This window comes from Neofelis nebulosa, chromosome 1, assembly GCF_028018385.1.
Source record: "Neofelis nebulosa isolate mNeoNeb1 chromosome 1, mNeoNeb1.pri, whole genome shotgun sequence".
NCBI lineage: Eukaryota > Metazoa > Chordata > Mammalia > Carnivora > Felidae > Neofelis > Neofelis nebulosa.
In genome coordinates, this window is record NC_080782.1 from 163,212,355 (window position 1) to 163,227,479 (window position 15,125).

General features: G+C 54.5%; 1 protein-coding gene across 10 annotated transcripts in view; it reads right to left on the bottom strand.

The window, feature by feature from the left end:
- ARHGEF7 (Rho guanine nucleotide exchange factor 7) overlaps positions 1-8,656 on the bottom strand; it is a 135,112-nt gene extending 126,456 nt beyond the window's left edge. For 2 of the 10 annotated variants that reach the window (XR_009265636.1, XR_009265633.1), the window contains exon 1: positions 8,150-8,654. Coding sequence is in view for 6 of the 10 variants with exons in the window: in XM_058742472.1 (XP_058598455.1) it covers positions 8,150-8,522 (373 nt within the window). In the remaining 4 variants the exon portion in view is untranslated. Of the gene's footprint in view, positions 1-8,149 lie in introns of all 10 variants that reach the window. The other 8 variants (XR_009265653.1, XM_058742521.1, XR_009265641.1 and 5 more) reach the window with 6 other exon arrangements.
- Between the last annotated feature and the right edge of the window lie 6,469 nt (positions 8,657-15,125).

The window sequence follows — 15,125 nt, forward strand, 5'->3', positions numbered from 1 at the left end:
AGTATTTAAAATTATCCAGAACTAGACTGTTTTAAATAAGGTGTTGCTAACAAAAATCATCCTGCCACAACAAGACTGCATTATAAGAAACTACACAAAGCCAAAGCAAACTTGGAACTGTGGATTCCCATCTTAAGCTAAAGCAATTTAATATAAACTGGAGACGTTTAAGTTGCTACCCTTTTTTTGGTCCTTCTTTGAAGACTATTGGGTGGCTCAGTCGGTTAAGCGTCTGACTTTGGCTCAGGTCATGATCTCGTGGTCTGTGGGTTCGAGCCCCACGTCGGGCTCTGTGCTGACGGCTCAGAGCCTGGAGCCTGTTTCAGATTCTGTGTCTCCCTCTTTCTCTGACCCTCCCCTGTCCATGCTCTCTCTCTGTCTCAAAAATAAATAAATGTTAAAAATAATTTAAAAAAAAAAAGAGAATATTATTGGGGCACCTGGGTGGCTCAGTGGTTTGAGCATCTGACTCTTGATTTCGGCTCAGGTCATGATCCCAGGGTCATGGTATGGAGCCCCACATCGGGCTCCACACCCAGCATGGAGCCTGCTTGAGATTCTCTCTCTCCCAGTGCCCCTCTCCCCCACTCATGCTCACTCTCTCGAAAATAAAATTTTTAAAAAGGGGTATTATTGGGGCGCCTGGGTGGCTCAGTCAGTTAAGCATCTGACTTCGGCTCAGGTCATGATCTCACAGTCCGTGAGTTCGAGCCCCGTGTCGGGCTCTGTGCTGACAGCTCAGAGCCTGGAGCCTGCTTCTGATTCTGTGTCTCCCTCTCTCTCTGACCCTCCCCTGCTCACACTGTCTCTCTCTCTCAAAAATAAACATTAAAAAAGGGGGGGGGGTATTATGGACCCTTTGTAAAAAGCTGCTCCAAGTGTAATAAAAGGTAAAATTACGTACAAAATAATAGCTGCATTCCCTAGCCTTGTACCTGCCGTCTACTGCCACAGTGAGGCTGCATTAACAAACAGCCACGGAACCTCAGTGGCGGGCAGAAGGAAGCATCTACTTTGGTCCGTGGGCTACGGGTCAGCTGGGCGGTCCTTCGGGTCACGACTGGGCTTGCTCGCGCAGCAGTGGTCATCTGTGTTGGGCGGCAGCACTGCTGATCTGCGCGCGGCTCTCTCTGGTGTGAGCAGGCAGGAGGGGAGTCCAAGAGGCCTCAGCAGGGACAGTCAAGCTCTCTGCCACGTGCTCTCCAATCCCTCAGCATCCAGGGCCTGGGCCTGTCCTCAGAGTAGACGCAGGTCTGAGAGAGTGTAGAAACACGCAAAACCTCTTGAAGCCTCAGCCAGTACTAACACCTGTCACTTCCGCCACATCCCATTGGCCAACACGAGTCGAGGCCAGCCTCAGACTCAAGAAGTGAGAAAACAGGCTCCCTCTTTGAAGGCAGGTCTACGGGGAGTGAAGAGCTGGGGCCACTTCTGTAATCTACCACAACCCGTCTCTAATTTGCCTTGTACCCTAGGAGGCTGACCTCTGAGGGCGCTGACCTCTGTGGAGGCTGACTTCTATGCATCATTGCCCCAGAGCCCCTGTCCAGCACAGTCTTAAGACACCATTCATGTACACTATGAGTGACCTTCCCTAGACTGTGCAGTGCACAACTTACACAACCGTATGCAGCTGTCTTCAGTTAATCCATCTGTAAAATGATGAGTTTGGGTTGGATAACCTCTTGAGAATTCCTTCACACTGAGAATTCACAAATGCACTACACTTAAGACCCCATGATTTCCCTTATGACCTGCCTAAAAAGGTGATATGGAACAGGTGCATGTGTGTACATGTGTTTCTGTATGACGTGGACAGTAGCACACACATAGTAGGAACCCAAAACTACAGTGGTTTAAATAATTGTGACATATGTGTTTGAAACGTACTTCCACACATCCCATTTAAACATCCCCACCTTGCTCCTTGGCCCTTAGACTATAGCAGACACAGCACTGTCTACAAAAATAGGGCTGAGAACGACCAATCTGGTTCATAGAACTTTTAAAATTCAGAGCTAAAGTTAGAAATGTGAAAACATCAGGAAATGCATTCTCCTAACCGAACTGATGGAGGAAAAGGTCAGATGTCACACCCAGGGCCCAGGGCCAGCCCCAACACCCTCCCTCTGCGGACGCCCTTCCCATGCATGAAACTCTACAAATGTGAAACCCGAGCCCGCCGGCTCAGCCCTCCAGCAGCTGTGTATGCTCTGCAGCTGCTCGGGGCCTGGTGCTGAGCAGAGGGTCCTGGAAGCCAAACTCAGTGGTCCTGCCGACCCAGACAGCGGTGGTCTGCCAGGGTGGGAAGGGAGGGGCCACCAGCCCCCTGGAGTTGCAAGACTCCAGCTGGTTGTGAGAATAAGGAAGTATTCCTGGATTGGCGTTGGCCTTGAGGTTCAAATCCTGGCTTGGAGTTTTCCCAGCAGAGAAAGTTTCCAGGGTCAGTCCGTAAAATAATAACAACTTCTGTGTCCCGAGGACCCTACTCTGTGCCCGACAACACAAGAAACCCCTCAGGGCTACCCATTTACCCTCTTAGCGACCCTTCTGCCCCAAGAGGCCATTCCCTCCAGGGGGCGGGGGGAATCATTAATCTCATTTTTTAGGAAGAAACTGAGACTCAGAGAAGTTGGAGAAGTTGCCACATGTCACACAGCAACTGGGTGACTCTGGAGCATATATGGGGACCGCCCCTTCTTAGGGTGACTATGGGAGGGAACTAGTGGGTCTTGGGGACAACCGGTTGCCCCAGCCGGTGGCACCGCCATGACAGAGTTGGGTGCCCAGAGGATGGTGGGCTTCTGCCACCTTCTACCGACAATGACAAACACGTGGGCAGCTCCAGTTCAAGACCAGAGCAAAACCTCTCGAGAACTATTAGACACGTGCACGTGTATGTATGTACACGGACAGCACACTGTTCTACATCTTAGCACAGATGGACACCAGTAAGCGCAGAGTCAGGAAGGCCCTCGAGTCCCCCGGAGGACGATCCGATGCCAGAGCAACAGTTCGCCAGACTCCTCAGGGGTGTCCTCCAGGAGAGAGGAGGGAAAAGGGGCAGAGGAACGTCCCGACCAGGGTCACAGCCCGAGCACAACACTCTCTAGAGCTACCTGTCCTGCTTCCAGCTATTTCTGAGCCCCCAGATAACCAGGCAGGCACATGGCTCACATCCTGACGGCCTCCCCTTCCCTCTTGGGACCCCTGCTGAATGGCAGTCTGTGCCCACGATGTAACCCTGGAGTCTGTCCTGTCACTGTGGTCACTCACATTGTCAGTCTGGTGTCCTGAGCTGGTCTGTAACTCCTGAAGGCAGGGACTGCCTACGTCCTCCTGATCTAGCACACGTGAGCAGGCCCAGCCCGGACGGCAGGCACACCTGGGCTCTTCTGCCCCCGGGGCTCTAACTGGGCGACGTGGGCACGGCATGAGGCACTGCTGGGCCTCAGTGTTCTCACCTGGGAGATGGGGGCAACGGTGCTCGGCACGCTGCCTGCAACCTGGGGCACGCGCTATTTCTGTAAAAGACACAGACACAGGCGGGCAGTGCTTAAGGGAACCGGGAAAGGAAGCCACCGCGGGCATTGCTTCTATTAATAGAATGAGGTCTTGGGACAGCACCACCGCCAGACTCTGCTGGAGGACAAGGGGCAGCTGCCCGTGGGGAAGGCCCTCTTGCCCCCCCGCACACACACCCCCACGTCACACCTGCCGGAGCAAGCACACCACGCACGGCGCCAGCACACTGGCTAAAGCGAGCCACTCTGGGCGTCCCCCATCGAAACTGCCGGGAGGCTGCCTGACTGCGAATCAGCCAGCAAACGCAGTGGGCTTCCCCCTCCTTGGGGCCTGAAACCCCCAACATGAATCCCCCTCATGCAGGGCTGAGACAGGACTTCAAAATCATATGCTTCAAAAGCAGATGTTTGTCATTACATTTTAACTCTTCTGAAAGCTTCGTTTCATTACAAGGAATTTGCTCAGTTTGCAAAGTTTAAAGAAGTCTCCCGAAACACACAGTCGGGATATAATGTGCCCTGAGACTTCTCTCAGAATGCTTTCCCACGAGACCGCCAAGTATGTACCAACAGCTGCGGGGCATGGGCCTCCGAGTCTTGACCCAGTGTGAGTGAGACCCTCGCCATCACACCACACTGCCATCGCTGACCTCACCCTCAGCGCGAGCTGCTCACGGTGGGCCCTCAGAGCCACTGTCCAGGGGCCACTGACACCTCACTTCTCTCCCGCAACCGGCCCCAGAAATCCTAGGACTGACCAGAAACGCAAGCCACAAATCAACCAGGAAAAAGCAACTTTTTCCTCCTATGTTATATCCAAACTCGCTGATTGCCCGCAAGCCTGCAGAGGACCAGCTAAGGGCTGCCCGAGGATAGTCTGAGGAAACACAAACCATGTTCTAATCCACGTGTCAGGAAAATCATCAGAGGCTGGCCTGCTCAGACGCTGGTTGCCTGGAACCCCTTAATTCCTGTTCCTTTTCCTCCATAGCCGACTTTATTTCCTCACACTGCTCCTGTTTTGACAGTTTTCTCCTGCACTAAAACCTCTAAGAACAGTTACTCTTTTTATCTCCCGTAGCACCTGGCATCCTCCAAGCAGGTATGTACTCAATAAGTTGACTGGATTCAAATTCATTATGTAACCCGTTATGTGTTGGGTTGTGTCCCCCAAAATGTGTATGTCCAAGCCCTGACCCCCAGAACCACAGGACGTGACCTTATTCGGAAACAGGGTTGCTGCAGATGTAATTGGTTAAGTTGAGGTCATACAGGGGTCGGGTGGCCCTAATCCAGGGACGGTGTCCTCATAAAAGGGGAGGTCTGGGCACAGCAGAGACCGGGGGAACTTCATGGGGACTCTGGGCATGTGCGGGACCCCCTTCCCCAGCACCTTCAGAGTGAGCACGGCCCAGCCCGTACCCCAGTCCCAGGCCTGCACCCCAATCCCCGGCCCATACCCCTATCCCAGGCCTGCACCTCCAGGCCTGGGGAGAGAACGTCTTCAGTGCAGCCAGCCAGGGGTGGGGCTCTGTCACCGCCCCAGGACACAGGAACTCAGCCCAGCAGCTTAACCCCATCTCAACTCACATGCACGCCCAGGACATCCAGCAAGGCCAGAAGGGTAGCAGGACTTTCTCAACTGTGATCCACAAATGTGGATCGATGGGAGCGTCCCCAGGGAAGCACTTTACCGATTCCAGTGTGTTCTGTTCTCCTGGCTTGGGGAAGACAGAACCAGACTCCAGGAGATTCTCACGCTGGATCCAGCAGCTCCGTGGGCCGCACCAACAAGGAAAACTGAAGCAGCATTTCATGACCCCTGCCACTTCTGTGTGCTCATTAAAGGTGCTCCTCCTTCTAGAACGTCTGAATCTTCATTTCACCCCTGTGACTAAACAGTCCAGAGGTGCTTCAAGTGTGAGTTCACGAGCTCAGGGTGGCAGGGGCCCCTGGATTTGGGGCCTCTGCCCGCTCCCATCCCAGGAAGGGTGAGCAGGCCAGCAAAACACCAGGGCCATTGCTGGAGAAAATCAAAGCGGAAGTGCCTCACACACGAAGGTCCAGGAAACCGCGTAATCCCCACTCTGTCTCCCCGACAGCAGGCGATAATGAAAAGTGTCTCTTTTCTGAGCTGCTCACGGAGGTGTATGATCCCCGCCCCCACCCCCGCCTTGCGAAAGGCAGCCTGCATCCAGGGGAACCTGGGCGAAAACGTCTACAGTCTGAGAGTCCCCGTGGTTCTCCGCCCTTTCACTGGCTCCAACTAGAACAAATAACAGAATACAAGGAACACACAGGCACGTGTCTTCTCGACCAAAGGCATGTGTGAAACCCGAGCCACCTCTGCGCTTTCCCCAGCCTAACGGTCCGTTTTGAGTCGTGGATCTGCACACATGGCATGCTGCTTCCAGCACCCTACCCAGCTGCCAGCGTGTTCAGGTGGCCAACTAGGGTAAAGTTAAATCTCTTTGGGTTCCACATGAACGTTCGGTGAAGTTTCCAAACGCTCCTGTGTAAAAGAAACCCGTCCCCAGACCGACGTCCACAGGGCCAAGTGAGAGCTGTCACACACGTCTGCCTTGTGGCTCGCACTATGCGGCGTGGGAGCCCAAATCAATGCCTCTGCTAAAGAGACAGGAAAGCTCGGGAAACGCGGAAACCTGTGGTTTTTAGAGGCAGAGACTGGCTAATATTTTACTCCAAAAACCTACCTTTGAACCACACAGAACCGGTAGTGCTGTCTCTAATTTGTGCCACTTGCATTCTGGCAGTGTCAGCAGAAAACCAACCAGTTGGGGCCACAGGGGGGTTGGTGGTAGGGAAGGACAGTGGCAGCAGAGTACATTTCTGGGGGACCCTGGTTGCAGAACATGTTGGGCTTCAGTCCAGCTCCCACAAGCTAAACATTTCCTCTCTTTGTTTTAGGGATGGAAGGAGTGCTACAGTTTGGAAAGAAAACCTTTGGAGAATGTAAAAGAAAATGATTATTCAAGTCTGCCAATCACATGAATGCAGCTAATATGCCAAATAGCACGCTTCGATAGTGACATGATTTTATCCAGACAGCGCAGGGAGTTTCCTAAAACTTCACTCTTAGTCACGGAACAACGTTTTATAGAAGCCTGTGTTGGTGAACTTAGCATGCATTTGCACTGCTTTCCAACATCTGACTTTTATTACCATAGGTCCTCGGATCCAGATGACAAACTGTTCCGAGGGCCTTGAAAGTTAGATTCTGCTTCTTAATCCTGTCTTAAATCATAATTTTATTGTGACATCAGGTTGGTTTACAAGCAACGTTTTTATTTCCTGGCCAGGCAGACAGCCCTTCAGCCTCATCCAGATTCTGTTTTCATACATACGTTCTAAGTAAGAAAAAATACCTAAAACTAGCAGGCATGCAAATTCATATGAAACAAAACCTTTTCTGACCTTTAAAATGCAGCACCAAAGCATGCACAAACTTGTAAGATTAAACGTTTTACTTTTTCAAGTGACCTAATTAACATTTGATTAGCAAATCGTCACTGTACGTTAGGGCTAAAACAACCCCGTTTAAAAAATTAAACAGTTTTTTCCTAACTACGGTGTGCTTCAGCTTCTACACTTAACACCTTTTAAGTAACTGTTTGAGCTTAAGATTCTACGCTGACAAGAAAGAAAGAAAGAAAGAAAGAAAGAAAGAAAGAAAGAAAGAAAGAAAGAAAGAAAGAAAGAAAGAAAAAAGGATAAAATTGCAGTGTTTTTGAAACACAGGGTCACATAGTTTTTAAAAGCACTTCTACCCCCGGCCCCGGCTTTGTCAGCCTGTGTGGGAGGAAAGCAAACTTTAATCACTGGCAGAGATGCGGGTCAGGGTTCACACCCCCGCCCCGGGGAAACCACCGGCCACCAACACAGAAGCAGGCAGGGTCTGTGGGCCCGGCGATTGTGCTCAGAATCAGGCACGGACCCGAAAATGAAATCGAGAATTTTAAGCCAGCCTCGGAGAGTGCCTTGGCTTCGTGGGGTCGGCCATCCTCGGGGCTTGGAGACACGAGGAATTCTCTGGCGGGGAGGGCAGTCAGTCATCTTACAGCCCGGCCATCGGCTATCGATCAATGCCTTTGAAAAACGCCCAACAATTGGTCGACTAAGCAGAGGTGAAACTCTCCTACGATACCACCAACAAAAACTGTTCAAACAAAGCCTCGAGGAGGCTGTGCGCGGCGCTGGAGCGCGGCTCTCCGCTCGGGTCACCGACAGGGGCGACTCCACCTTGGGGCGGAGCGGAGCCGCCGCTCTCCTTCCCTGCGGCCTCCCCGGGGCCGGTCCCCTCGGACACGGCCGGGCCACCCCCACACCCCCACCCCGGGCCCCGCCGCAGCGCACACAATGGCGCCCCCAGCTCCCGCCGCCCGGGCCTCGCGCCGCCTGCGCGCCCCCCGCGCGGGCCGCGTTCCCGGGTCCGCGCACAAAGGAGGCGCGTGGGCTCCTCCGCGCCCCGCGCGGCCGCCAGGTGCCGGCGCCTGCGACCCCCCGCTCGCACGTCTCCGCGCATCCCGGGCCGCGGCGGGAACCAGGCGGGGCGCCCGCCGCCCGGGCCTGTGCGCCGTGGGGGCGCGGGCCGGGGCGGCACTTACTTTCTCGATGGTCCCGGGGAGCAGGCGCTCCAGCAGCCTGCAGAGGACCACCCCATCCTTCAGAGACGCCTGCAGGAAGCCCTCCGGGTCCGAGATGGTTTTCTTGGGCGACTCCAGCACCCCCAAGGTGATGAGCCACGTAACGGTCTGCTCGGCGGAATTCATAGCGGCGGCGCGCCCGGCCTCCCCGCGCCGCGAGCCCGTCTGGGCGCCGTTCACCTCGGAGCGGCCGCGGCCCGGCCGGCTGCGCCCCCCGCCCCCTCCGGCTCGCCCATGGAGAGGCCGGCCCCGCGATTGGCTCGGGCGGCGCCGCGGTCCGGCCGGCTCGCGCTCCCTCGCGTGCGTCCTGGCCGACTGTCAAGTGCCTTTTCATTAGATGCACATGAACCTGCGGCGGCCGCCCGGCGCCGCCCCCGCCGCCGCCTCCCGGCTCCCAGCCGCCGCCGCCGATGACATCACCGCGAGGAGAAGAAAAGACGCGGCGCTGGAGCAGCCCCGCGCCGGCCGGCCGCACACGCACCCCGCGCTCGGGCCCGCCGTGCGCCCCGCCGCGCGCCCCCGCCCCGGCCCGGCCGTGCGCGCCCACCTGCGCCGCCGTGACCTCCGGAGGCGCCGGCCGCCTTAACCGTTTGCGCCCCGCGGGCCCCCGCGCACGCCCCGCGGACGCCGGAGCGCGCGGCGCTGCCCTCGCGCCGGCCCCTCCTCAGAGGGCTAGGAGCCCGTCATTGATTTTCTGAATTCACCAGCGTCGCAACTATTAAGTGCTTCCCAGAATGCTCTTTTGATTTTTGCCAGTTTTATTTCGGGCGGGGGTGGGGGGTGGGGGGTGCTGAAAACGAGACGTTTGCTTCTCCCCGCCACTTTGCAAGCCAGCAATTACAGAACACAAATCATCATTAAATCTGTGAGCAGATGGGCCTAATTCGGGGAGGAATTGATTTCCCCGGCGCTGGTGAGATCCTTGGGGACGTGGACGCCCGCACCCCAACCCCCAGCGTGGCGCGCGGGTGTCAGGTGTGCCCCCTGCCGGGAGGCCAGCTCCAGCGCGTGACCTCCCCACCCGCCAGGCCGGCCCGCTCTGCAGGACCAGAAACCTTGGAGCGACTCCACTTTAACTGATGGTGACGTTTCAGAAACCATGGGTATCAGGAAAGCAGCAGAGCCTGAACTGGGTCTGTGTCGGTGACGACGATGGGGAAGGAAGGACGGAGAACGGCCCCAACCAAACCGACCTCTCAGCCCCCATCGCACTTGGGCAGAACATGGTCGGTTGGCAATGGCCCTGGCAATGCGCAGGCCGGACTTAAGAACTCGGACTTCCAAGTGTCCCGCAATGAACAAGCTTCTCCGAACATGGAATGACATTGACACATCCATCTAACCAAGGAAGAGAGCCCCTTCTTACAAGAGCACTGTGTAAAGGAGAGTCCCTTGAATACATGTGTCCCTTTACTCCCTCCACAGCCCCCAAGTGCTTTCCCTGCTGGCTTGCATGGTGGCCTGTGGCAGTTTACAACAGCTTAGTAGTCACCTACAGAGAGCTGACGTATGCCAGGCATGTATTTAGTCCAGTTAATGACAAAAGCTAGAAGCCATATAAAACTTTAGAAAAAATAGAGGCTTAAGGGGTGCCTGGGTGGCTCAGTCAGTTAAGCCTCTGACTTCCGCACAGGTCATGATCTCACAGTTCAGGAGTTGGAGCCCGGCATGGGGCTCTGTGCTGACAGCTCAGAGCCTGGAACCTGCTTCAGATTCTGTGTCTCCCTCTCTCTGCCCCTTCCCTACTTTTGCTCTCTCTCTCTCTCTCTCTCTCTCTCTCTCTCTCTCTCTCTCTCTCTCTCTCAAAAATAAATAAGCATTTAAAATTTTTTTAAAAAATAGAAGCTTAACTCCCTTTTCCTCTGCCTTCATCCGGCATACTTCTGTGTCAATCATGAATTGCAGCTATTTCCAGCTTTGAGTTAAGCAGTTACATTTTCTTCTCAAATGCAAACACACAGTCATGGAAAGGACAGCATGGAGTCTAGACACGAGGGCCACATACTTGGTCATAGCTACCACTTCTGGAGCTCACCTGTCTCTGCCGGAACTCCCTCCCTGTGTTGCATCACACCATCACTATCACAGTCTTACCAAGTCTATCCCCTTGTTCCCACGGTCACACACCCAGGTGGTGGAAAAGCGACTGAAGCCTGGACTGTGGGTCTCCAGGACCCACACATAACCAGCTTTCCAGACTACTTCTCTATGCTTTCTAGGGAACAGAGCAGTTAAGACTTCCATTAAGGTTTGTGCCCAAAGACCCTTGATCAACAGAAGGGTATTGACCTAAGGGTAGTTTTTCACTGAGATTTCTGTTTATGCTCATTACTGCTGAATTGAAGAAATCAGAATACAGCCATTACAATTTCAGATTCTATTATTATATTCAGATTAGGTCTGGTGCTTACAATCTGGTAAACAAGAGTAAGAACTTGACTCAATCAAATGACCCTAAAGAAAGGCAGCTCTAGTGAGCGGCCTGAGGTGACCAATCACTGGACAGTCAATTACCGTCAGGAGGGAGGCCCACAGGCCACCTACCATAACTAATCTTAGCAGTCTCTGACCATTTCAGGGGCGCTGGGTGGCTCAGCCGGTTAAGTGTCCAACTCTTGGTTTCGGCTCAAATCATGATCTCACAGTTTGTAGGTTTGAGCCCTGTGTTGGGCCCTGCAGTGCTAGCTCAGAGCCTGCTTGGGATTCTCTCTCTCTCTCTCTCTCTCTCTCTCTCTCTGCCTCTCCCCTCCCCTGCTCATGCTCTCTCTGTCTCTCTCAAAATAAAGAAAGAAACATTTAAAAAAATGGGGGTGCCTGGGTGGCTCAGTTGGTTGAGCATCTGATTTCGGCTCAGGCCATGATCTTGCGGTTTGTGAGTTCGAGCCCCGCGACGGGCTCTGTGCTGACAGCTCAGAGCCTAGAGCCTGCTTCAGATTCTGTGTTCCCACCCCAACACTGCTTGTGCTCTGTCTCTGTCTTTCAAAAGTGAATAAACATAAAAAAAATTTTTTTAATAAAAAAAAAAGAAGTCCCTGAACATTTCAATGCTTTGTGACTACTAGTGGCATTCTTTTACCTTGGATGCACATTAATTTCAAAAAACTTTATTTGGAAGGGATTCATTCTAGAAAGTAACACTGTTCACAGCTAGGTGTTTTTAGGTGTTTACCTGACCGACTTTAGTATCCAAGGTGGGCATATGGTTAAACTTTCCAGTTTTCCAAGTTCCTATTACAGAAGGCATGAGCCATGGGGAAGAACTCACTGTTCTATTGGGTCGGAGCCAGGCCGTTGTCAACAGAGGATTTGAGTCCTGTCTGCGGATGCCCTTTGACTCACCTCAGAAAAATGTGGAACAGCTCTCGATGCAGGCGCGTGGCCTCCGGCGGCCTCATTTCCCACGGCAGGGTTGCAGCTTCACGTCCCGCTTGGCTCCCTGTTAAGGCCTCAGTGCCACATCCCTGTCGCTGCTGGGGCGAGCCCCCAGACAGCTGCCATTGGTGATTCCCCCGAGCTCTGCTGAACTGTGCTGATTCAGCCGCTTAGCTTGTTGCTGCTTGGAGGATGGTCCTACAAACAAGGTAAACTCCACCCCAACCTGAAGCCGGACAGGCAGATGACTGTCGACCTAGCAGTTACAGCGATCACTCCCTGTGGGGGTGCTTTTATTGAACTAGACCAACATCTACAGTGAAAAATGTACTAAGGAGCAGCTCATTGGAGCTACTGTTAAGTATGTTCTTGAAGGCCTTCATTTTATCAAGCAGCGTCCTATTTATTTGGTATAAATATGCTCAAATGCTAAACGCTGAGGGCACAAGGCAGGAAAAAAGAGTTTGTAAACATACATAGCTGAAAATTGCTCAGGATTGGAAGACATTTTACCAATACAGTGTTTTATGAAACGTGACGTCAACCAGAAACTTAGCCCAGTTTGGGATCCCCCAGAAACAGGTCCCGAGCCAACAACTGGGAACAAGCAATGTGTTTGGGACGCAGTCCCAGAAAGAACAAATGAAGAAAGGGAGAGTCAAATGGGGTAAGAGGGGACAAAAATTGAGAATCAGAGGTGTGAAAGCGGGTGGGGCAGCTCCCCTGGGGGCCTCTGAGAAGCCACGTGGGGCAGGTCTTGGAGTCCTCTGACAGGGGCGCCATCGGGCTAAGACTTGTCCCTCCACCCCCGACTCCCGTGATTGCGGGTCTCCCCCGGGGAGCGGCCCCCAGCTCAGCAGAGCCTCCAGCTGTCGGGGCAGGAAGCACACAGGCCCTGCGTGGACCACTGGCAGTGGCAGGAAGCAGTGCCAATGCTGCTTGTGCCTCTCGGTGGACCTGCTTCTCAGACACTGGGGACGCACCTCATAGGAGCCACTGGTCCCACGTACATGCCGCATCTTGAAGGACAGACCGCTACCTGGCCGGAAGTCACCAGCAAGCGGGCTTCCTGCTAGGCCCAGCCGGTGAGGTGAACTGCCTCTCCCTCCAGGACTACAGGGCCCCGATGTCATCAACTTGGCCACCAAGCAGTGGGTGTTAACAATTAGCGGGTTGGAATCCTCCTCGACCATGGGCAGCTAGGGAGCGCTGGTGAGAGGGAGCCCGCGCCGCAAGTCCCCTGCACAGCTCTGTCTCTGTCACCACAGCTGTGCTGGCCACGGCCTCTTGTACAGGTGCTGGGGTGGGGGAGCGGGGTGCTGCAGAACTACAGGTGCCAGTGGCCGCCCGCCAGAGACCAACGTAGGACTCGAGACACACAGCACCCCTCCGCCTCCCCTCCACCCATCCCACCCGCCCTTCCCAGGCTCCCGGACCAGGGGCCCTGCTGCCCACCACCAACCAAGCACCTGAAGCAGAAGACAGGGGACAGGCTCGAAGCTTCGCTGACTACAGAGCTTCTCCCCTGTCCTGCAGCCTGCCCTGGGGCTGGGCTGTACCGTGGCAGCGTCCCATGTGTCCTTTTGTGGTTCACAACAAATTAGCAATGTCGCAGGTGCAAGCTGAGTGGCATTGGGAACCCGGCCAGTGGAGGCAGGTGACTTGGAGGTCTGGGCCATTTGTGTCAAGCAGCTCACCTGGGCCCTGCAGACCAGCTCGTGCCCGGCCCTGAGCCACTGCGCCCAGCAGGGTGGATGGCTACAGTGCCAGCTCCCTGTCACTCAGCGCTCCTTCCGGGGCCACTGCCTTTCACCCCGAACCCAGAATGTCTTCTGGACACCCCTCGCTAGGGCACTCCAGCTGCTGTAGAGAAGAGCGCTCTCTGGTGCTCCAGCATGGGCCCTTTCACAGCCGCTCACCCTCTCTCAGACCCTCCACCCTGCCCAGGCTGCCCCCTCACTGAGGCCCAGCCGAAGGAGCCATCCCTGTGGGGACTAAGGCCTGCCTCTGAGCACCAGGATGTTAGTCCTGAGATAGGAGCACCATTGTAGGCCAGACTCTCAGCCTCATTTGCCTCTCCCACCCTGTCCAGCGACCCACTGTCAGATGAGTGGTGGCTTCAGCATACGCCACATCAGAGGAGCAGAGGCTCCTCTGATGAATGGGCCTTCCTCCTGCAGCCACTGTGGTATGCCCTCCAGGCCTGCTGAGGCTCACCCAGCTGTTGGTCTAGAGGCCTTGAGCGGCGACGGCCCACACCCCACACCACAGGGCATTTGCACATCCCCAGGCAATGGAAGGCTGTGCATCCCTAGCAAAGGAGAAGGACCATTTCTCTTGGCTTGGAGAGCCAGGGAACCAGGAGTCCAAGTCTCTCAAAATCTCTACCCAGTGCCCCCCTTCCAGGTTTCAGGGGCTCTTTCCCCCCAGCCCAGCCCTGGACTCAGCCAAGGAGGCCTGCCCACATGGTGAGCTCCACTGCTTTGCAAACTGGCCATATCTACACCGAGAGCTGAACCTCCTCACTACAGGGGGTGGATGATTCCACACACCTGCCGTGGAGGCTTCAGCTGGTGAGCTTCTCAGGCAGTGAGCGAGAGTCAGCTGACCCCACAGCCTTTACACTTGCCATCGCTCCACACCCTTCAGGCATGAGAGTTGTTTCATAAACTAACACTTCCTTTGCACCTGTTCTGCATTCCATTCAGCAGAGGTGGGAGCATGATCGTGGTGAGGGCCAGAAGAGGAGGGAGGAGTTAGCAGCCCATCATGTGACACCCACGAAAACATCTGTGACAGTTATGTGCCAACTCAACTGGGCCACAGAGCGCCCAAATACTTGGTCAAACATGATTCTAGGTGATTTGGCTGAGATTAATACTTGAGTCTCAGTATTAATCCTTGAGATTAATACTTTACTCGGTGGACTGAGTACAGTAAAGCAGATTGCTCTCCCCCAGTGTGGGTGGGCCTCGCCCAATCAGTCGAAGGCCTCAGTAGACCACAGATACCAACCTTCTCCCCTGAGTTAAGGGAGATTTCTTCAGCAGATGCCTTTGAACTGGAACATGGATTCCACCTGGGTGTCCAGCCTGCAGGCCCACCCTGCAGATCAGACTCCCCAGCCTCCATAATCATATGAGCCAATTCTCACTATAAATCTCTTTACACATGTCCTATTGGTTGTGTTTGTCTGCAGAACCCTGCCCGACACAGCATCTGTGGCTGGGCAGTCTGGCTGGTGAGAGACGTGAGTGTAGATTCCCTGCCTGTGTGTTGTCTGCTTCCCAAGGTCACTTTTTAAACCTACTTTTTAAACCTAAATGCAGACTCGGAGACCGGGCCTCAGTGCAGGAGGCGTTTTTGGGGGTTGGTGACGAGAAACACAAAGGAGAAAGTGGGGAAGATGAGGCAGTGAGGGAGGAAGTCTATGATAAAAGGTACACTAGTGGGTGGGGGCCACAGTAGGAGCTGAGGTTGGGTCCCTCTGGGGCCCTGTAGTAGCTTCCTGTGCTGACCTAACACAGCACCACCACCTGGGGGACTTTTATGCCACAGACATTTC